This window comes from Dreissena polymorpha, chromosome 2 (assembly GCF_020536995.1).
Source record: "Dreissena polymorpha isolate Duluth1 chromosome 2, UMN_Dpol_1.0, whole genome shotgun sequence".
Lineage (NCBI taxonomy): Eukaryota > Metazoa > Mollusca > Bivalvia > Myida > Dreissenidae > Dreissena > Dreissena polymorpha.
This window is the reverse complement of record NC_068356.1, coordinates 122,274,803-122,298,448: the sequence shown is the minus strand read 5'-3', so window position 1 is coordinate 122,298,448 and position 23,646 is coordinate 122,274,803. Positions and strand designations below refer to the sequence as shown.

The 23,646-nt window shown below is 36.4% G+C and overlaps 1 protein-coding gene across 1 annotated transcript; it reads left to right on the top strand.

Annotated features, from left to right (window-relative positions):
• The first annotated feature begins 4,100 nt into the window (after positions 1–4,100).
• LOC127870419 (tetraspanin-9-like) lies at positions 4,101–22,746 on the top strand. Its single transcript, XM_052413017.1, has 9 exons — positions 4,101–4,300; positions 9,925–10,099; positions 11,626–11,826; positions 12,873–12,947; positions 14,691–14,795; positions 15,666–15,756; positions 18,018–18,193; positions 18,517–18,600; positions 19,841–22,746. Exons 2-9 carry the CDS (start codon positions 10,034–10,036, stop codon positions 19,910–19,912), a joined length of 870 nt encoding a protein of 289 aa, XP_052268977.1. The 5' UTR covers positions 4,101–4,300; positions 9,925–10,033; the 3' UTR covers positions 19,913–22,746.
• The last annotated feature ends 900 nt before the right edge of the window (positions 22,747–23,646 follow it).

The following is a 23,646-nucleotide window of genomic DNA, read 5'->3' as shown; positions in this document are numbered from 1 at the left end:
GACCTGTAATTTGACATTGGCTGCGGTACAAACCCGGTTATTGCCAACGACATATCGTTCCACGCGGGATAGCTTTGCTACCAAGTGTTTCCAGAATCCGTTCATACACAACATATTTATATAGCGGACATCCAAGTTTGTGCCGTTGACCATTAATTCAGACATTAACCTTGGGGAGTCAAGCCTGGGGTTTTTGTGCGCTTAACGTCGTTCGATGACTCTGCACATTTGTGCCAAGCAATTTCAAAACAAACCACAAATGAAATGTGCCAAGCTATTTCAAAACAAACCACAAATGAACCATTGAAAGAGAAGTCCCTTCATGGGACTGACGGAAAAGACGGGCGAAACAACAATCGCGACAAGCAATATTTATTTTTTTTTCACAGGTAAGGGTCTAATGAACATTATATTTTATATTGGAATTAAAAAAATCCCTCTGTGTTTTATATTCCAATGTTACCTCATGTAAATGATGAAACTCATTATACGGGTACGTGTTTATATCATTCCATCGTGCAAATAATATCCTCCACAAAGCCAAGGGAGGTAAAGGCAAAATTGAAATCGCCGTAACATTAGAGTTGTCCGCAAAGAAAAGAGATAACATGTAGTTAATTGCTTTGTAACCGAGTCACAATGTACATTTGATAAGTGTATGCGACACACGCATTTATCGTTGCAGATAGGCAAATAATTACAGGACATTAAGTTAACTAGGAGCAGCTACAGGTTACGAAACTATACTTTTGGCGGATAAGTGGTGGAATATGATAATTACCACGGTTTGCAATATCAAATCGAGCTCTAAAATAAAATATCAGGAAGAGCGTCACTATTGCAATAAATGGATTTGCTTTATCGTTTTATTGCATGATAAAAAGTCGAGTGATAAAGATGTTACGGCACTGTTTCTGCCCTCACTGCGTCAGCGTGGATGATAAAATATGAGATTGTTTCTCTGAAAATTTAACAGTATAGAGGCGGTCGTTTAGCCAGTTAAAGAAAGTGGCATTAATGGGCTCACCAGTCATCAAATTGGGGATTAATTGTTGAATTTTTATGATTATATTGCGATTGATTGTTTGAAGCATCCTGGTGTTCATGCAAGGTAAACGTTGATGGTTCTTTAATCCACCCTTTCCCTAAAAACTGCTGACAAAACGTTCTATATGACCTAAAATACACATTCACTGAACCGTGGCAATCGTAAACAGTCAAGCATTTACGTATAAAGTCTTCAACAACTTTTTTAAATGCCGAAACTGCATCTACAGGATTTATACCGAGGTTAAATGGATATCAGTAGATCGTCCTAAGCGTAGGGATAATGTCGAATAAAAAATGGCAAGCGTACCAACCTTTAAAAGGTCGGACGAAAATATAGAAAAATCAGCCGTTGAACGACATTTTGAACAACTTAAAATATTTTTCTTACTTACGCCACACCAGTAACTTGCGTACTTTACTTTAACTCCTGATAGGGAGTTTAAAACAAACAGAATCTATATGGACCGTGCTCTGTGAAAAGGGGGGCTTAATGCATGTGCATTAAGTGTCGTACCAGATTAGCCTGTGCAGTCCGCATAGGCTAATCAAGGGAGACACTTTTCGCCTAAATTGCGGACTGCACAAGCTAATCTGGGACGAGACTTTAAGCACATACATTAAACCCCCTTACACCAATTCAAACATCCAGATAAATTATTCTAAATTCAAAGTGACAATAAATTACATTGCATATATGGCATAAAAACAATCAACAAGAACGATATCTCATTAAATACTAAGGTAGGGGGGAGATTCAGAATCAATCATCCATGACCACGTCAATCTATAGCTACATCTTCCTAATTCAGCCCTTTGCCCACCTTAAGTATAACTACAAACAACACAGTGGCCATTGACGTTGACAACTTTTGCAGACCTTCAGCTTTGCTTGTGTTGTTTGTGTCATGTCCAAGATTTGTTGTTATAAGGACGAAGGCCCTGAGAGACGTGTTGACAGCTTTCGTCGCATGAGCAAGCCATCCTGCTATGCCTGTTCTGGAAAGAATTAATTGCCTTTCTTCCGGATCAAGAGTCTAACACGCTCTAGCTTGTAAGTTTTGCTGCTTAGACCTTTTTTTTAAAGTTGAACACTCCACTTAATAACGTCTGTGCTTTGTCATATGGTTTGTGATACTTGAACATATCGTTTATTGCCAATGCTAACCGATGAGGAAGTTACTACAAAGCCAGCTGTTTCTTGTAGCAGCACGGTTCCAACTTATTCATGGACACCAATCATTTTGGATGCTCCATCACATGTAAGCCCTCCACGTTTATTACGTACTCAACAACTGCGACATGAAGTGTTGGGAGATTTGGAGGAAAATAGTAGAGTATAACCCGGTAAGCAAAAAAGAAATGAGATGACAAATATTCGGCCTTTACTGGGACAATGAAAACAGAAAAGCGTGTATGCCTGATGCTATTCAATGGTTGGGCATCATACAAACGACATGGTCATCAAACATCAGCTTTGTCGTCTTGCACGAAGACAGTAGGACCAATACATAAATTCCAAGCTGCAGATGCCCTGGGGAAATTGCGGGAAGTTGACCGTAAACAGATTAATTATACATTAAGAAATGCGTATGTTGTGTGTCCTAGTTGGAACTGTCGATAAACCTTTCCCCACTCAGAAGCCAATTGTAAATATCTATGTGCAAACAGCATAAAATCAGAACAGCCTGCGAGTAACTCACAGTATGTTCAGGTTTTATGCTGTTTGATTCTCATCAGTAAGTCACAGTATTTTCCGTGACTTACATTAATATATTCACACAAAATGTCAGTGCTAGGTTAATATTGGCGAGCTTTATAACATGTAGATAAACATGTTGGGAGCGACGTCATCTGTCGAGACTTTGTGTGTGTGACGTGTGTGTGACGTTAATGGAATAATTGTGTTTTGAAATTATAAGGTGACCCATAAACACATTAAAATTTAACTTTCATACAAAGAGAAGAGAAAGCGCTGTCAACCAAGAACTTACTATCGACAATCTCCAGGTATCACTTAAGTCAGCGATCATTTAATAAGAATGTTGTAGGTTGCCTTCTAAGGGCCTGTTGACAGATGCATAGGAGCATTTTGATGGCGACATTAAATAGTGAAGATTAAATGTTTCTATTGGATAAATGGCCACGATAAACCACCACATAAAACATGCTAAAAAAACTTAAATAACTATTCACCGTTGCAAGGCGGTGACCTTACTGTAACCATTGCTGTATATAATATTGTGTTTTATGTTATTTCTTGTATTACAAAGGCAATTGGTCACTTGCGTTTACTAAACGTCTCTCGGATATTCACAGGAATTTCTTTGTTTATAATATAACTGACGTCTCATTATCCATATTTATCGTATAAAGAACATTCACTTATCTGTAATAATAAGTCATGATTCCGCATGGTCTGCGCTGTTAAATGATCTTCCCCAAACATCCACATTCGAGCAAAATAAACGCATATACAGAATTGTGTTGATTTGGCGTTAAAATTATTTTAAAAATATAATATGTGTACTTTTTACATAAATATATGTGTGTGGTATATTCACTTCATTTTCATTTTTATTATTCGACATATTGACCACCGCAAGTCTATCGTCACAAAAATGCAGAATGAACTCGCCTAGCCATTATTCATGTTTTTATATACAGCGTACGCACGTCATGACGTTTTTATCGTCAATAAATACAAACATAGATAATCTGCTCTTATTTAAGGCGCATTTTACTCTCTATTGACATATTAACATGTTGTATATGATTATCAAAAAGGCACTTCTTAACACATATCGTGGCCCCCTATTTCTTTAATGGTTGTCCACGCCTCTTATCCCGGAGCGACTACGCCCATATTTCCTCCCAGAGCTCCATTTATCCCAGGACCCCTACGATGTCTTTCATTGCTCGACATTGGCCCGATAGTATACACATCCCGTAGAATATCAGTATTTGCTCGTTGCGTGAACGTTACCATGGCAACAAGTCTTAGCAAAATCCTGATACAAACGGGATAGTTTTTATTTACGCATGAGATACACCAAGCGTTCGAAATACACGTGCGTGCGAGTCAGTGTACATTGTGTTTCCAACATTATGTGTGGCTGATCGTTAGAGGTCGATATTCGCAAGGCTTATGTTGTTATTAGTTGAACGTTCGTGTTGCTATTCGCTTTTTGGAGTAATTGACGAGCTGGATCTGTTATTCTTTGAAAAGTTGGGGTGTATATAATAATTTAAGGTAGGTAATGGGTTTTCGCTCGATGTCTTGCAAAACGATGCAAAAAGATACAAAAGCATGCCATGCGTTAAAATATATTCTGAGCTTTATTTTGCGAAATAACAAATAAAAACTGTAAAACAAATTGAAATTATAATAAACTAATCTGCAGTACACACATATGAAACAAGCTAATGGTCCTTACAGAAAACAATTCATTCATAATACACGATACTGTTGACTTTGCATTACACGTATAAACATTTTCCTAAATTTAAAACTATAATAAAATAATCTGTATTTCATTTTCTCTTTTTAATTTCATCATATGGCTAAGTAGTCTGCAGTACACACATATGAAACAAAGCAAAATTACCTGTATGAACATTTTCCTAATGAGCTTCATATCTCAATTTTACAATCAACACAACCGGCATTGAATTTGTGCATGTATTGGACGCTCAAAGAAGTATGAAATATTGGTACGTGCATTTAATGTCTACCTCTTGGTAATTAGCGATTTACGGGTTCTGCGCAACGTTTCAACTCGGAAGGATTCATAAACGATTTCTTCGATTTCATAAACAGAGCAGAGGCGTTTACAAACATAAGGGAAAACGTTTTATGTAAACTTTTCAATGAAAACATCTGTTATGCACGGTTTGGTTGCTGCCACCCTGTTTTTGAGAACAGTTAACTGATTTTGATATTGTTTATTTCGGACAAACAAATACAGCTATGTTAGGTTTTAATATATAGTGTACATGGATACAGTAGTACCATAAAATACATCAAAACCATCAAATTTAATTGATTGAGTTTTTCAGATATTTCACTATAAAATGGTTTTCATAAAACGTGTTCCCCTTTCTCAACCTGTTAAATATGTTATTTCGGAAACATCCAATTCCATACAATCTTAAGGAAATAATGAATAGTTTTGAAAATTGCAAGAAATGCACGTACACAATAATCCTGCGTTATTATTTTAGCTATGAAATTGTCATAAAGTTAAGTTAATTTTCTGCTTACTTCACGTTCAATAATGACGGTAAGGAGCCGTTTGGCTCAAGCTAATGGGAAACGATACCTGGCGCACTTTTATTAAGCCCGGTTTTCCCAGAGACCTAGCTTTTATGTGAAAAATTGACAAAATACATATCATTAATATCAGTGTTTAAAAATATCATTTGATTTAAAGATAAACATTGATTTAAAACGTAAATATGTTTCAGTGAAGTGCACATGTATAAAAACCGTTAGTGCAAAGGTTATATCTTCTACATGATTTTCCATTAAGCAGATCCATTCTTCATCGTATCATTCATCGTTATTTTAGGACACATATAGTGGGTTCGAAGATACGAATGTAAGAGACACGATTGGAGTGTAGAAACAATATGGATACATTTTAGTTTATCGCGGTAGATAGATAGAAATGATCAGGTAGTAACCAATTCTGCAACAGCCGGGGTATAAATACCGGTAGATGTGTATATACAAAAACTGGCATATGCGCAATTTTCAAACGACATTGATTGACGATCGTATTATATAATGATAGAAATATTGATCAGACCGAGGCTTCACCACATGACCGGCGTCATTTGAAAATTATTCTGAAGCCATATTCGGCCAGCGTAGCTCCATCCCAGCCTGCGCTTTCGGAAAGTCTGCTCAGGAGCTACACAGTCCGTTCATGAGTCCACGGAACCGTCCGTGACATTTAAGCGGACATGGGATTGACATTCCCGTCATTCCAATTTGTGACACTGAGTAAACTATCGGTGAACAGATGGCTTCGATTTCGCTGTAGATATTTAAATGCTCGGGGAATTCATCTCTTGTGCGGTCTTACATATTTTAAAATAGTCTTCAGCGACTATACTGCATTTTTCTTAAACGATCGGCATTACTTACTTGTCTATACCCGAGATAAAACTCGTCACCTTCGTGAAACTATCTTTGGTCATTTTGGAATTATCATTTAGGAAGTCAATAGCGATAAGGTCCAGAACGTCTCGAAGAGTTTCAGCATGTTTTCCGAACCTCCCGAAACCGTTGGTAATTGAACGTGTCCAAATTTTACACCTTTTACAATTTGAATGCCGAAGTTATTTCGATCGTGATCAAGAGCCTAGAGCCGAGTTGACATCAGGTTTAAATTGTGAATGTTCATTGATATAATAATCTTTCGATAGTTTTAGAAGAAGCCGATTTTTAATAACGAACACATTTAGATGGAATGACAATTTTGTGTTCATGTCGGCCGACATCACGTCCTTCTGTACATCCGATCTCGAGTCGATGCTAAAGTCAATATCAGGTTAACGTACACATTCATTCCAGACCAATGTTGAGTCAATATAAATAGTGTGTTGATTCTAGTCCCGCCAGACTGTCGCTCTTTATGCAGATCGTAACTAAGAATTGTATATGTTAGAGAGATGTAACTTTTTAAGGAATTTATCGACTTGTTTATCACCTAGGTATTTTTTCTGTGTTGGTTATTACTGAGTGTGTGTCAATATGACTCTACGTCAATAACACGCTAAATTACATGTTGTATGTAGTTTGATTTGTTTTGATCGGTCAGTAATTTTTATTGTTAATATTCCGTCCCTTCAACCCCAAAAACATGTATCCGCGCCTAATAAACTCATGTGCAACCTGCTTGCGATTCATGTCCAAATTCTTGCGTTTCAAATCCAATATTGATCATGAAATTGGCGGCTACATCCGGTGACAGAGCTCCTCATTCTCCAGAAATGATTTCTTTTGTCGACTGTTCTTCCTCTGCAGATCGATACAGAGTTGCTATACCGTGTTGCTCATAGTTTATAACTTATTTTATTAACGCGTCGAATCACACACGTGCTAGATATGAAGCTAAACACTAAGTAAGTAACAGTTGACTGGAATCGAATTGTGTCTTTTCTCTCTTTTAGATCTGTATGGGTTTGTTTTTTTCTATCAATATGATCCGTTAAATCAACTTATGCAGTAAGAACTTGCTTCGAATTGTATTTAAATTGGAACGCTTCGTGTATTTAAATAATATGCATACATCCTTACGGGCGTTCTACGTTATGCAGACAACTATGCTTGAGCGCATTAATAGGAATCACCCATGTTAAAACCCCTAATATGTATTTTCTGTCTTTAACACATTTTCAAATATGCGTGGCCTGTCCGTTAGCCCCTTTACTCTTAATATGCCACAGGACATGTGTGATAGCCGCCGCCCGCTCATATGCCATCGGACAAAGAGAGGACAAAACAAAACAAAAATTGATTCATAACTTAAATTACATTTATTTTACAACTTAGATTCTTTAACGCTGCGCAAACATCGTATTTTATTTTTCCCGTTTTCTTTTACTGATGTTTTACTCCCAACCAAAACCCATAAAACAGGCTTTCACAAATAAGTTTCGTGAGTTAACGAGCTGGCGTTTAGACGGGGAACGCAGAATGAGACAAATGTGATGAATGATGACAAACACTATTTGCAAACTACAGGCACAAAATCCATATGGCAGCTATTGCTGTTTTCAACTTGTGAGTGAGTCTGTGATTCAATTAAGCCCGTGGGTACAATTTAGTCTGGAAATTTGTTTGAAGTAAGATGATTGTGAAGCCGGTTGAATAATGCATCTGTAATAACGTTTTTAGTTGTTTACTCCCTAAAATCGGTGACAATAAGCATAATTATTAAAACTTCATACATTTACTCTTTTATTAAATATTTCAGCCAAAGGCCTTCTTCAGTAAACAATTATTACGACAACTTTACATAGCGTTTTCTTCTGTCGATCATAACGATCGAAGTAATGATTTACTTCCGTTATGATCGACAGAAGAAAACGCTATGTAAAGTTGTCGTAATAATCGTTTACTGAAGAAGGCCTTTGGCCGAAATATTTAATAAAAGAGTAAATGTATGAAGTTTTAATAATTTCCTCCCTCTGGAGATCCAATACATAGAATAAGCATAATGTTCGTATTATTAATATTTGCATGATTGCATCGGTACGATCAAATCCATACGGTGGCATAGAGGTGACATTCTCTCCTCTTTTGTTATCATACCATGAATAAATTCTTCACAATGGCGACCTATGTAAAAGACCGAGCCAGTCCGATTGAGATAGCTCGATTTTTCTAATCGGCATACCTCGCTGATTATCATTGATAAAGGTAAAGGAAGCTCAGCTATAAATAGGACAGCATATTCTGGGAAAACGATTTAATAATAGTTTGAAAATTTTTATTTTAAATCAGTTATATTCAATCCATTACATTTTTATAGATCAATGAAACAATTATGTATTTTCTGTATTGTATTTGACATTTGTCGTCCACGAGTTAGCTAGGTCGGGATCTCGAGATCTCGAAATTCTCCCTTCGTTTGTTTAATGCACCCCTCCGTTATTTACTGCACCGCTCTTTTTTTAATTGCACTCCTCCTTTATTAAGTTTTGCACTCCTCTTTTTTCTATCTCGTGGGCACGACATAGCTTACTCGTGGCCACGAGTTACTAATTGAAAAAAGAGGAGTGAATGTCACCTCTATGCCACCGTAAATCTAGCATCTGCTTGATTAGTTAAACGTTTTTCTTTGTACAGATTTTTCAGTCATACATTTTAAGGCGAGAAGGTACACGTATTTAAACTTACCAATGGCCAAATGAAAAGCAAACATTTGGAATGTTCTTTGCAGAATTTTATTCGTCAATGGTCGTCAGCCGTTAAGGAAAGCAAAATCGTATGGTTTCTATGTGATATTTAAGATAATTCTAAGTTATATTTAAAATTAATATAAAACATAGAAGTCGGGATTAATTTTTAAATTGTTTTAAATATAAATACGACTTTGCACATTAGTAAACTAGAAATGGCGCGGCAGAGACCGACGCGTATCCCCTCGCCGCATGTTTGACCCAATGGGCGCCACAGAGTTGGTTATGGGGCCATGCATAGTTGAGATTAACCGTATTGTCATAAGAGAAGTTCAGTATCAATTTGAAGTGTATCGGTGTAGAAATGAAGAAATTATAGTAAAAGGCAATTTTGGGTGGGTGTGGTCTATGTGGGCGGGGCGCCCCGGGGTTGGTAATGGGGCCATGCATAGTTGAGATTGACCGTATTGTCATAAGAGAGGTTCAGTATGCCAATTTGAAGTAAATCGGTGTAGAAATTAAGAAGCGAATGTAAAATAACCTAAACAAGTTAGTGGAAATCTCTGACCCGGCCCCACCCCGACCCCAATAAATTTTAACCCAGGGGTCAGATCTAAATTCCAAAGAGTGCAACGTCGCACATATGCTCATAGCTTCCATGTGCGTAAGTTTCAAGGTTATAGTGCTTATAGTTTAGGAGGAAATAGTGGCCATGACGGACGGATGGACAGACGGACAGACGGCGGAGATAACCACAATCATACCATGCAATTTCTGCGAAACTGTAGATCAATAGCAAACAGTGAAGTTTCAATTCAGACATAATAATGACATAATAATGACATAGGTTTGTTGATTGTAGTGTATTTTGTATACATGGTGTATGTTTGTTCTTTATTATGGGAATATCGGCATTGATATGTTTATTCCTCTGTATACAACACGGGTTGTTTGTATTTTCAGACTTGTTTCATATCGGTGCATCAATACAAGATATCGACAAAACAACTACAGACATATCTGAGACACTCTGAACAAATATCAGCAGAGACGTAGTGAGGGTGTTTCCAAAATGGGGCTGAAAGGTTTAGGGAGCTTCATCAAGTATTTCCTGTTCCTGTTTAACGCCGTCATTCTGGTAAGGTTTGATAAAACAAAGAGCTTCGTTCTCGGAAAACAGAGCTTAATTCAATTGTCTAAAGTGTCTTCCCATAAAGTCTTATCACACTTTAATATTATGTTTTATTTTAAGGAAGTGTTTTCTTCCAGGCGGAAATAGTCGTCCCTGGGACGACGCTGTCGCGCTTGCATTAAAATTTAAAACAGTTGTCACAGAGCGCGTCTAAAATCGCAACAATTTAAAACAAAACGTTTCAATGCCACTGCCATGGGTAACCGTTCGTTAAGAGAATTTTTTTTTCCGAAACGCAGTCATTTAATCAGACCGAAATGAGAATGAACTATATTTACTAAAGAAATGAGTTTAATGCGCGCCGTATTAATATATGATTAACAACTTCAAAAACTAAAATAGTTCGCCGATTGCGTGATTTGCTTTTCTAGTTTGGTTTGAACTGTATACGCTGCAATATGCCTTGCTATTTCCTTGAATGGTTGGAACATGAACAAAAAATAGGACACTACATCAAAAATATATTCATTAATACGTCCCCTTACGGCACTGAAAAGGGAAGATTTACCATGGTGTTATGATCGTAAAATCAATGATTACAGCTGATGAAATATAGAACCTAATTATATTGTAAATATGGTAAGGTGATGCAAGTCCTAAGCGTGACCTTACATTATTGTTAACATGAAACGGGTGGTATCGTTTTTATGTGTAGTAAAACTGATTTTCTATTTTAATTTTGATATTTGACTATACTGTTAATTGTATTAACACATGAGCCATGAGCGACAATGAGTGTTATGCCATATGTGGCCAGCGAATCTTGAGACCAGCCTATGCATCCTAAAAACCCTTGGTCAGGAGATACGCTGTCTGCTATAAAGTTACGCAAGGTGTCTCTTTAGCGGACCAAGTAGGTGGAGCTGCGCTGGATGCATATGGTATATGAGTCGCGCATATGGTATAAGACACAGTTTCGTATAATGCGGGTCATATGTCACAAGAATCACTTGATTTTCAAACTCCATGGTATCATATTGCTGATAATGGGATCAAACAAAAAATTACGCATCAACACAATTTCTGGTTCATTGACACATTTATGTAATAATTACGTCATCAAATGAACGCTTCCGTCCGCAACACAACATGGGTACTTCTTCATCTGTAATTTTGACTTGTACTCATGTTCGCACTACAAACTGCATTCTGCCTTTTGTTTTGCAAAGCCTCGTTGAAGACGAACGAAGATTGACAGATAATGAACAGTTTGAAGGCTTAATTTGATAGGTATTCGCAGCTGCTGAAGCAATTACACGTCAATTGGGTGCTTTAGGAGGGAGAGATGCTCTTCAAGGCAGAAAGATTCACTTAATGCGAACTTGAGTATATGTAAACAAGACCCCTTCTCAATTGTTACACCAGTAAAAACTAAAAAGAACAAAACTTGCGAAGATACACATACACAAGAATTACAAACATGAGACATTAATTGCGAATCATAATCAAGCATTACAATCTGCACTTTCCAGGTAGCGGGATGTGCCCTCGTCGGGTTTGGCATCTACGCCCGGACCAGCTCGTCGGCGGTTGCGAAATTTTCTTCCATATTAGGTAGCAACCTGCTGCCCACTTTATCCCTGGTCCTTATCATCACAGGGGTCGTGATAATCATCCTGACATTCCTGGGATGCTGTGGCGCCATCAAGGAAGTAAAGTGTATGCTTATAACGGTGGGTAACGCTCTGTTGTTAATGATAGAATCACTGATAAAGACATTTAGTTTAGCCTCGTTCTTTGAAAACTTGGCATAATGCATTTGCTTGTAACGTCGTTTCTGACAAGCATGTGCAGTCCGCGCAGGTTAATCAATGACAACAATTGCCATCTTAACTGGATTTTTGTTTACAAGAAACTTCCTGTAAACAAAACATTACATAAAAGCGAAAAGCGTCGTCCCGGATAAGCGTCTGTGGACAGTGCAGGCTTATCTGGGAAGGCAGTCTACGCACATACATTAAGTCCAGTTTTCCCAAAAAGAGGCTTATTTTGTCTTGATTTTCTTATGCTTAAGGGCCATCAAGTAACTTAGTGGAAGGAATGATTACAACAGTTTGTAACGCGGTTAAGTATGCGATGGTGTCATACAGTAAGTATCACATTGAAGATGCTATTGATTGGACCAGACTGGAAGAAGCGATGCGCATATTTATAACGTTGAATAACGCAATGAGATTGGTGATTGCGTCATGCATTGAGAATATGCTGGATTCTTAAACTCTGAAAAACATGGTTTTCAGTATTTCTGAGAAACAAATTATTTAATTAAACATTGTTAAAGTATGCATATTTATATTCTTGTTTATTATAAATACTACATGTTAGTGCTTCGTTGTGAATTAAATTTGGCATTAACGTTGTACATTCCCTGTCTGATTTTTGTTCCGTATAATGTTACTTCTGAAATGGTATCTGCGTGCTACAGACTCAAAATTAATATGAAACTCGATCTTCAAAACGGTGTAAAATGCGTGTACTTAAAGTGTTGTCCCATATTAGCCTGTGCAGTCCTCACATACTAATCAGGAACGAACATTTCCGCTAAACCCCAATCTTTGCTTACATGAGACTTACGTTTAAACGAAAAAAACAACAACATAAAAGCGGAAAGTGTCGTCACATATAAGCCTGTGCGAAGTGCACAGGCTAATCTTGTACGACACTATACGCACATGCATTAAACCACATTTTCCCATGCTTATATCTTATATATTTTCAGTTCTTTTTGCTCATCTTGCTGCTGTTCGTTACATTTCTTGTTGGAGGGATTTTACTGTACGTTTTCCGAGACAAGGTGAATCTTTCAGACAAAATAGATGTTTTGTTTAATTTAGAACATAATTATATAAGTATGATCACATGTAATCACAAATTAGGTTTTGACATTGACCATTTTCGTTAGTTCAAATGTAATAACAAACCGAGTTTAAGTAGCTCCTTTTCGAGATATACCTTAATTCAGATAGTATATAAATATAACTCTAAGTGATTATACATGTATTTACGTACGATTTACGATCAGAAAATATCACTTAAAGACAATATTACATTTCCTCTATGAACCTCATGATGAATCGCTATTAATCAGATGTTGTTGTTTTATGGTCAGAAAATGAGATCGACTAAACTAGAGCTATGAACGTATTTAGATATAACACGCTCCCATTGTTTGGGACGCGGCGTTCTTACTTTGTATTCTCGTAACGCCGATTCATCTTAATTTTGCATGGCAGTAACATTATTGACATGGCGGGCCATGGCGTTGAACTTCGAACGTGTAATATTGCATGCTTTGGGGAATGATATATTCTCTAACTCACGATCCTGGTACAAAACATACGAATCTCAAGCTGCTATGTTGCATGTTTTGATGCAATGGTCGCATCCGTTTTTCAAATTTATTTAGAAACTTCAAAAAGCTGATTTAGTGTTAAGAGCGTTGTTACCGTCACTCTAATTTTATATTCATCCAGGAAAATATTGATATTGTATGTTCTTAGTGATTTCTGAATATCTTTAATACACACGTAATTGGTACCCGATATATTTGCCTGTGTCACTATTGTATGAATTTCTGTATGAATTTTCGAGACAAATATGGAATGCACTTCTTGTTTATACTTATTGATTTAACTTAAAGTTTTTTCAAAAGTGCTTAATATATTATATACATACATTCAGTAACATATTTGTGTTATTTGATAACAAATATTGTAAACCTGACCAATGCGGCATCTTAATATAGAACAAATGAATGTCCAAAAAAAATATTAGGAAATGAAGTGTTCCAAACATGTGCTTTTATTTTATGCACTTGTTATCAATGACAATAAATACAACACAACATTTGCCATACAAATGATTCAAAGGGACATTTTCACGTTTTGGTAAATTGAAAAAAAATAAACAAAATTGTTTCAAATTCGCAAATTTTCGTTCAAGTTATGGTATTTGTGAGGAAACAGTAATACTGAACATTTACCATGCTCTAAAATATTCATTACAGGCATCTTTTGACGATTTAAAAACCTTAAAATTATAAAACGTTGCAACGCGAAACGATTGAATAATTTGGAGAGTTCTGTTGTGGTCGTTATATTTTGTAACACTATGAGGATTGATTATATAAAGCATAAAATATATGAGCACGGATGGCCGAGTGGTCTAAGCGTTTACTCCGGGGGTCAGTAGTTCGAAACCAATTGAGGGTTACTTTTTGTCTTTCTTTAATTGTATTCTTGTTTTGTACACTAGCTGTTTAGGTCCAATGTTTTCATTTATCAATATAAAGTATTTAATGACAAACATTAATACATGCCATATTCTGGGAAAAGTTACCTTTAATTTGAAACCACTGCCTTCAAACGGTCCTTGCTGAACACTGCCGTTGGAATGCTCACTAAATCAAATAATTTAAAAGTGTTGTTAGAATAAAGGAATATTCGTGAGTTGTTAATGTTCCCGTTAGTAAAGCCGATAAGAGACATAAGCATTGTACAGTTGTATCAATGTTGCTCTTCCTCATATCCGGGTCTAGATTGAAGACATCGCACTGACGCAACTACGGGGACAATTGAAGACCGAATATGGACGCAAGGGTCAGGAGAAGGTCACAGAGGCCTGGGACTCCATGCAGGAAATCGTGAGATTATAACTATTATAAACCGTTTGATTATAAGTTTAAGGGCGTCGCATGCGTCAAAAAACAGAAACTTAAATCTGCATAGCAAAAGTTAACAACCCGGTACATGAGTCGTAAATAATATTGATTAAGCCATCGTATTTAGGTATCAACTGTGCTTATAAATATGAGTTGACAAGAAACACACAACAGCACAACCATCAAACGCATACCCTCATAACCACCAATAACAACTCAAATAGCAATAGCATGGTAAACTTCATCATCATCATCGGCATAGTAGTCTCGCCATAATGACTATCCTTCATAACACATTTATATGTATCAACAACACAAACAGTATCTACAAAAACAGTATAAGTATCAACACTAACAGTATCAGTATTAGCAACAACATTATCAGTATCAAAAACAATATTATCAGTAGTATTAACTACATTATAAGTATCAGCAATACCATTATCAGTTTCCGCAACATTATTATCAGAATCAACATCAAAAGTATCAGTATCAATAACAACATTACCAGTATCAACAACAACATAATCAGAATCAACAACAAAATTATCAGTATCAGTATAAAACAAATAACAGAATAACCCGTGTCGTATGCGATGTCGTTTTCGCCATTGGCCGCATTCTATCTTTCTCGGCATCCCTTAATTAACTAAATGTATTTTTTTTAATCGTTTGTGATGATTTTATGACCCACCAGGCGTTTATTGTCGTCTTCGATGTCGTTTTTACCACCAGCCGCATTCCGTCTTAGTCAGCATCATATATCTAACTAACGTATTTTTAAACGTTATTCTTGCTTTATGATAGTATTACTAAAACACCGTTTATTTCAGTATTCACTTACGCTTTCAGTTCCACTGCTGTGGCCTCATCGGTGACGTTAACTCCACGGAATCTTGGGCCTTCTACAAGCTGCAATCAGACTGGTTCTACAACAACACAGGTAACAGATGTGTGCACATAGCTACTATAGTGTTGCCTGAGGGTGACTTGTTTGTTAGATTATCTACAGTGTACTTTTTTATATTATTATATGCGATGATTGAGTTTTTACCGTTCCAAAATCATCATGTGCATTTCTCTCGATGTATAACTTAACAGAATGGCCTTAATTGCGTGCACCTGAGTAAAGAAACTGATTTCTGCCATCGCGGTCTTGCTTGATGGCGGATTTTAAGGAAGGTCACCCACACACCAACACGAAAGAACTACACAAATCCCAACCAGAACAACAAACAGTGCGAAAATGCGACAATAATGGCATTTGTCGCCCAATTTATCGTTGTAACAGGTTTATTGGTCGTGTTGGCTTGTCATTGTAGGGCGACTTTTATACACGCCAACACGAGAGAACGACAAATATACCCGTCTGAACGTCATATCACAGTTATGTTATATTTTCTTGTTGGAACCTTTAAACCCGCAAACACGCCAACTCGAAATAATGACATATATGCCTACAAGATCGACAAAAAGGTCAACAAATCGACAAATCACTCGACAATCATATGGCAGAAAACATCTAATATACCCGAGTTCAACAATTTGCGACGAAATGACGTTTTTCCTAGATTTTAACCATGCTCCACCAAATTCCAAACACGGTCTTGATATTGTCAAAATAAACATTCTTCCATCAAGATTGAGTTATGCGGCTTACAGAGTGGTGGTATTTTGTTATAAGATTCAGAGCATTATAACAATATTTGACTCAGTATCAAACCTAGCCCAGATATTGTCAATATTGACGAAGATTTAAAATGTGTCTTTAACTTATCATGATGAACAATTTGACCAATAGTCATCATGTTTCACACTTACTGTGAAAAGTCACGGCTTCGACTTGCTTTCAAACAGTTGCTACATGCAAGTCGGCCTGATATACGTTTAAGGTTCAAAAGACTCACTAACGCGCATAACAATTACATCGTTTAATCATTCTTCATCATTCAACATCAAATCAAACAACGTTTGCGTTTACAATTACGATTGCGATTGCGGTTATCTGAAATAAACAATATTATAAAGAAATAACAAAAGGAAAAGAAACACATACCATGCTTGATCTTGACACAGGTAAATGAACAATTAATATCAATTACGCATTCTGAAAATAAACTTAACTTCCAATCATACAGAATAAGGTTTACTTATAAATATGAATACACTTCTAGGAGATTTCAAAAAATGACCAATAATCCACAAAAAAGTACATTGTAACTTATTTGTAAAATAAGCTCAATACAATACTGAAAACAAGACACACACACAAAATACAAATAAAACTTACTGAACAATGCCAAGTTCCCCTAAAACGTACACAAATTCAAACAATACGACCCACTTGTTTCAGAGCCTTTTCAAAACTGATGCTTTGGGCGATTTCTAAGAGAACGTTCAGCAAAAAATTTACATACATTAATTAATATTTATAATGGTCAACCAATGAAAATATAGAATATAGCCATATCAACCGGTCTAAATATATCTTTTACCAAATTTGGAGTTCCGGAAATGCAATGACCATATTCGGAGTGCCGAAACTTCAAAGAATTGATAAGTACCGGTATTAGATGTGACATAACAATTAAAGTATATGGGTGGTCGACCTTCCCAGTCCCGCAACACCGTTATTTTTTAATCATCATTCTTCTATTTTGAATAATGGTGATAGTCTGCAACACATCACGATTTAACAAAACATGTGGTTTTCAAAGTTGTATCAATTGTAGTATAAGCTTTGATTGGGTGACTTTGTTTTTTGACTAACGAAACACAGATTTTAACTTGGCCTAGATATTGTCAAGATAAAAAAGTATTATCAAGATTCTCCAAGATTGAGTAATAAGGGTTACTTCTAGAGTGGTTAAAAGGTTTTATTGTGTGTTTTTTCTGAGACTTGACGCTTTGGCCTTGTTTTTGGACACATGCGACCCATACCCAGAATCGACCCTAAATATTTTGCTTAAATGATCATTCTTACGAGTGTCCTAAATTGGACCAAACGTGTTGCCTTTAGAGCTACAAGATGCAGATGCACGACGCCGGACGCCGAATACAGACTGATCACAATTGCTCATCTGTAGCATGTTTGGATAACGTGAGTTTAAGCACATGTTATTTAACAAACATATAATTTAAAACACGTTCATTCACTAGTATTTGAATGATATAAAGGTTAACGTTTCTTTATTTACTGACCAGATTTGGCAAAAACATCGCGCAATTTGAAAGTCGAATACGTCCCCACCAGCTGCTGCAAGGACAGAAAGAACACACCGAACGTCACCTTGTGTCAAGGCCTCTCTGACGTCACAAGGATCCCCGCCGTGGGGCCGCACGTTACCACCCGGCAATGGAACGATCAGCTTTATACTCAGGTAACAAGGTCAAGAATCGATAACATTCGGGACGGTTAAGTTGTAAATAAGATTTTCTGACATAAAATACAAGATCGTATCAGTGAGCACATATTTGTTTCATGTTGAAGCCTTTAACTAACTTCTAAGAAAATCAATATTGGAAATATATTAATAAACGAATCTGTGTGTTCATTTTATTTGCAAGGGGTCAATAACACGTTATCGTTTGCTTCAATTCGATAATCATTTTGGATGATAAATGAAAAATAATGCCGAGCGCCAGTTAATATTATTAATTAACATTGAACCTGTTGAAATAGCAATAGTGTATATTTCTCTAGGGTTGTTATACGTCCGTGTATGAGATGGTGAAGAGCAACGCTGGCGTGTTGATAGGTGTGTGCGGTGGCATCGTGTTTGCTATGGTGAGTGTAGGAAGATCATTTGGGGAGTGTTTTTTAATGTCGTCCCAGATAAGCCTGTACATTCGGCACAGGCTTATCAGGAACGCCAGTATCCACCTTTATGTTTTTAGCTTACCTTAGCACAATGTGCTCATGGTGAGCTTTTGTAATCGCCTTTTGTCCGTCATCCGTCGTTCGTCGTTAATATTGATCTGTAACAATTTTATCTTGGGTAAGTTCGAAAAGGGTTCCTGGTGGTTGAAGAACATGGCGCCATGGCTTTGCTAATACGCAAAAAGCCACATTTATTGTCCGATCTTCATGAAAAATGGTCAGAAGGTATGTCCTAATAATATCTTTGACGAGTTCGAAAATGGTTCCGGTTTGTTAAAAAACATGGCCGCCAGGGCTTTGTTGATACTCAAAATGCCACATTTTAGTCCGATCTTAATGAAACATGGTCAGAAGGTTTGTCCCAATCATATCTTGGACGAGTTTGAAAATGGTTCCGGTTTGTTGAAAATCATGGACGCCTGGGGCGGGGCATTTTTCCTTAAATGGCTATTGTAAAACCTTGTTTACACTTAAGAAGTCACATTTATGTCCAATCTTCATAAAACTGGGTCAAAACATGTGTTCTTATATATCTTGGATGAGTTCAAAATGGTTTCAGTCTGTTGAAAAAATGGCCGTTAGGAGCGGGGCATTTTTCCTTATATGGCTTTAGTAAAACATTGTTAACACTGTAAAGTCAAATTATTGGCCAATTTTCAAAAAACTAGGTCAGAACATTTGTTGCAATTTTATCTTGGATAAATTCGTAAATGGTTCCGATCTCTTAAAAAAACATGGCCGCCAAGGTGTGGGGTATTTTTCCAGATATGGCTATATTAAGTCCAACCTTGAAACTTTGTCAGAACATTGTTTTCTAATGACATCTGGGCTTAGTTCGAAACTGGTTCCCGTCCGTTGGAAACACGGCCCCCAGATGCTAGGCATTTTTCCTTATGTGGCTATAGTAAAACTTTGTTTACACTGTAGTTAATTTTTTCGCCATTTTTGAAAATGGTTCCAGGTTAGCGACCGTAGACCCCTGGCCCTCTTGTTTCGTTTTATTGAACAAAAGCGTCTTAATTGTTTTTCAATAAAATTACTGCAAAGATACTTTCAACATAAATCAGTGAGGTTAAGTACTAGTAGTATATTGTGGAACCTACATTCGTTATATGTTTACTCAACGAACTTCGTTGTTCTCTTTCAGATTTCGGGTATGGTGTTTTCAATATGCCTGTGTAAGAAAATAAAGGACGATGACGATTACGACTGTGACTAGTCGTTTCTGTGTAAATGTAAATGGTGAAGAAAATATGTATATGACTCGCGGATTCCGTGTGTAAAGGTGTAGAAAATATTCGCGTGACTATCCGATTCCGTGTAAATGCAGTTTGTGTACATAATATAGCCAAATATCCGTGCAATTTAGAAGGTGTATGCATTGGTTTCTTTGTACCAGATAGTACGGTGCCGCGGAAATAAGCTATGCCAAATAATGTTTCAGAACGAATATGTTAATTTCTATTCTTGTGAGATCATGTTTAAACTCGGATAATGTGTGGGGAGAAATCGTTAGAATTCAGTAGAACATCGAAGAGCTCACAGACAAGCATCGAGATCAAAATAGTTCAGGGGTTTTAATGAATCAGAATACTACATTAAAGTACTCCTATCAGAGACAAAGGTCGAACACTTAACAGTTAACCACACAATGTGTACAACTGTGACAGACACGTGAACTAGAGTAATAAAACTAGTTAAAAGTAGCAGTTTGAAGCTCATCTCGCCCCTTACATCTGAAATATTGTCTATGATCTTAAATGTTGAATAACATATGAAGTGTAAAATATGTTTGCAAATGTTCAGTTATCCCGGCTAGTATTAAGTAAGTTCTTAACGGAAATCTTAAGTTGAACTCAAATGCAAATGCATGTGTTTATAGTCTGATTACTTTATACATATTCAATCGACTTTGAATTCCAGTGGTCAGGGCGGGATTCGAACCCGGGACCTCTCGATCCCTACGCCAGCGTCCTACCATTAGACCACCGCTCCCACTGCAAACTCAAGCACTCGAAGCACTTAAGTGAACAAATGAATGTGCCAAAAGAAGTCAGACTTAAGGAATTGCAATGAGTTACAGAAATTGTGTTGAATTTTCTCTCATTTAATATGGCCCTATATACACGTAAAACGAGTCGAACCAATGAGCATGGAATATAGCAAAAATTACAAAATTGTCAACGCAATGAACGGTAAAGTAAAAACATATTTATCTCTGACCTGCTATTAAAGGGGCCTTTTCACGTTTTAGCAAATTGACAACATTAAAAAATTGTTTCAGATTCGCATATTTTTGTTGTAGTTATGATATTTGTGAGGAAACAGTAATTTTACTGAACGTTTACCATGCTCTAAAATATCCATGATATGCATCTTTGACGATTTAAAAACCTGAAAATTATAAATCTTTGCAACGCAAAACGATTGAATAATTTAGAGAGTTCTGTTGTTGTCGTTATATTTTTGCATACTACGAGGATTGCTTATATAAAGTATAAAATACATCACTCACTGTTTGAGCACGGATGGCCAAGTTGTCTAAGCGGTAGACTTTTACTCCAGGGGTCAGTGGTTGGAGGCAAGTTGAGGGTTACTTTTTCTTTCTTTAATTTTATTCTTTTTTTTACTAGACCTATTTAGATCCAATGTTTACATTTATAAATATAAAGCATTTAATGACAAACTTTGATACATGCCAAAATCTGTGGAAAGGCCCCTTTAAACAAGAACATGAGACATGGCTGGCAACAACGCTGTTAATTTGCATTATGGTTTATTTTTTTATGCTTTAAATGACCGTTCCTTCTTCTGTGTACCACAAAATGTAAAAATATCAGTTAAAAAGCAACAAAACTTTATTATGCTGCAGAATTGTATTCGCGTAATACAAGGTGATAATAAAATCTTTGCGCCCGTTAATATTTTTTTTTATGAAATGTACATGTATCTGCCAACATGTAAATAACTTCATTTAAAGATAAACAATTGTGAAAAACAATGAAATAAAAATTAGTAATGCTTTTAGTGTTAGTGGTGTGGAATTGACATAAACGTGATGTTGCCTTTTATATTGAACGTGCGAATCTTAGCATACGGGAAGCAATTTCTGAAAGATATGTGAATGCTTGGCAAGAGTTGTATCCCTTCCATTGTACAGTTAACTGAGGTGTACTACGATTGAACAATTAAGATTTGTTACATGGCAGCTTATGAGACAAATTATTAATATAATAATCGTCAGATATTTCAACTGCGATGGCATTTCAGAAAAATAATATTGATCTAAACATCGAATTCTCGTGTAAACTTATTACCGATAAACAATTGAGTATTTATTCATATTTATGAGAGCTTGCTATTTTTGTGTTACATTTTCCAAGCAGTTACATATAATAGGTCGCCGTGGCGTTTTGGATTTGGTGTCTGCCTAGCGACCGGGAGGTCATGGGTTCTTGAGATCCCCCCATAGACATCAAGTTCTGGTCTAGCCCCAGGAAACAGACTTGAGAGGGTTTCAAATAAGTCTTAGGCTTCCGATGCAATTGATCTAAAATAAATAGGTTAAAACTAAACATCGATGATCGTCAGTCTTGTTTAATGTCTCATTCTCGTTTAGTGGTGGATGTGTTTGTCTACGTACAGATGTCAACATTCATCTTCTGCTCCTCTTGTAAGTCCCTTATCGGTGTAACCAGATGGAGCCTATAGGTTTACCCCCAGCAGGCCCGTGAGTCCGTCCGAATCTGGACCCTGGGGAAAATATCGAAGAACCTCCAAGATTCTCATTTTTTTTTTGAAAAACCCAAATGTGATCTTAAAATAGCTATAGTACAGAAATCTCAAGTTTATACGATCGTTGTTATACTATCGATTTTCATCTGGTAATAGGATAAATGTTGTATATGAGAGTGTGTGTTTCTTTCAGCTTTTTTTAACCCATTTATGCCCAGTGGACTCTCCTATCCTTCTAAATTGGATCAAATTATTTCCAAAATTAGGGGTGTCAAGTATATTTATGTCTATTTTTAGAATATTTCATAAAGAAATTCATTTAAGCAAACAGCGCAGACCCAGATGAGACGCCGCATTATGCGGCGTCTCATCTGGGTCTTCGCTGTTTGCAATGTCCTTTTTTTCAGGACGCTAGGCATAAATGGGTTAAACCAAACCTGTCGTAGCGATGGATTTAAAAATAACTGACAACTAAAATATACATCGAGGCACAGAACTTAGCTATATTCATTGAATATGTTTTTACTCGGAATATTATTCTTACAATATTAACCTGTTATGGGAACTCGATTGCTTTCTGTTATAAAGCTCTTGTATTGTAACTCATTTGCATAGATGTATATTTATGAAGCAAAAAAACTCGTTCAATGAAATGGTAACTACGTGAGAAGTATCATAGAAGAAGGACAATTGCATCAATTATTCATGTTATGTATAAATTAACTCACAATGCTTTTAAACGAAATTTTACCATAAAGTGTCCGATTCTATATTCCGCATTCTCTTATGTTTTGTATATCGACCGGGCAACAGAATTATGTAAAAAAAATCTATTCGATAGTTAAACCGAAATCATAAGGGTAGTAAATAAAGCAAATATTCAAATTGTCATATTATCGTGTCAATGTTCATGTCGGAATACTACAGCACTAATTGCTTAAAAGGGGCCTTTTCATGTTTAGGTAAATTGACAAAATTAAAAAAGATGTTTGATATTCGCAAATTTCCGTTTAAGTTATGATACTTGAGAGGAAGTAGTAATACTGAACATTGAGTCATTTACCATGCTCTAAAATATCCATTATATGAATACTTTGACGACTTAAAAAACTGAAAATTACAAAGCGATGCAACGCTTAACGATTTAATAATTTGGAGAGTTCTGTTGTTATCGTTATATTTAGTGAAACTACGAGAATTGCTTATATAAAGTAAAAA

Excerpts from the sequence above, each read along its gene's own strand:
- LOC127870419 (XM_052413017.1), top strand. The coding sequence starts at position 10,034 with ATGGGGCTGAAAGGTTTAGGGAGCTTCATCAAGTATTTCCTGTTCCTG. Across the intron at positions 12,948-14,690 it reads TGTACGTTTTCCGAGACAAG|ATTGAAGACATCGCACTGAC; the intron begins GTGAATCTTTCA and ends ATCCGGGTCTAG. Across the intron at positions 18,601-19,840 it reads GTGGCATCGTGTTTGCTATG|ATTTCGGGTATGGTGTTTTC; the intron begins GTGAGTGTAGGA and ends GTTCTCTTTCAG.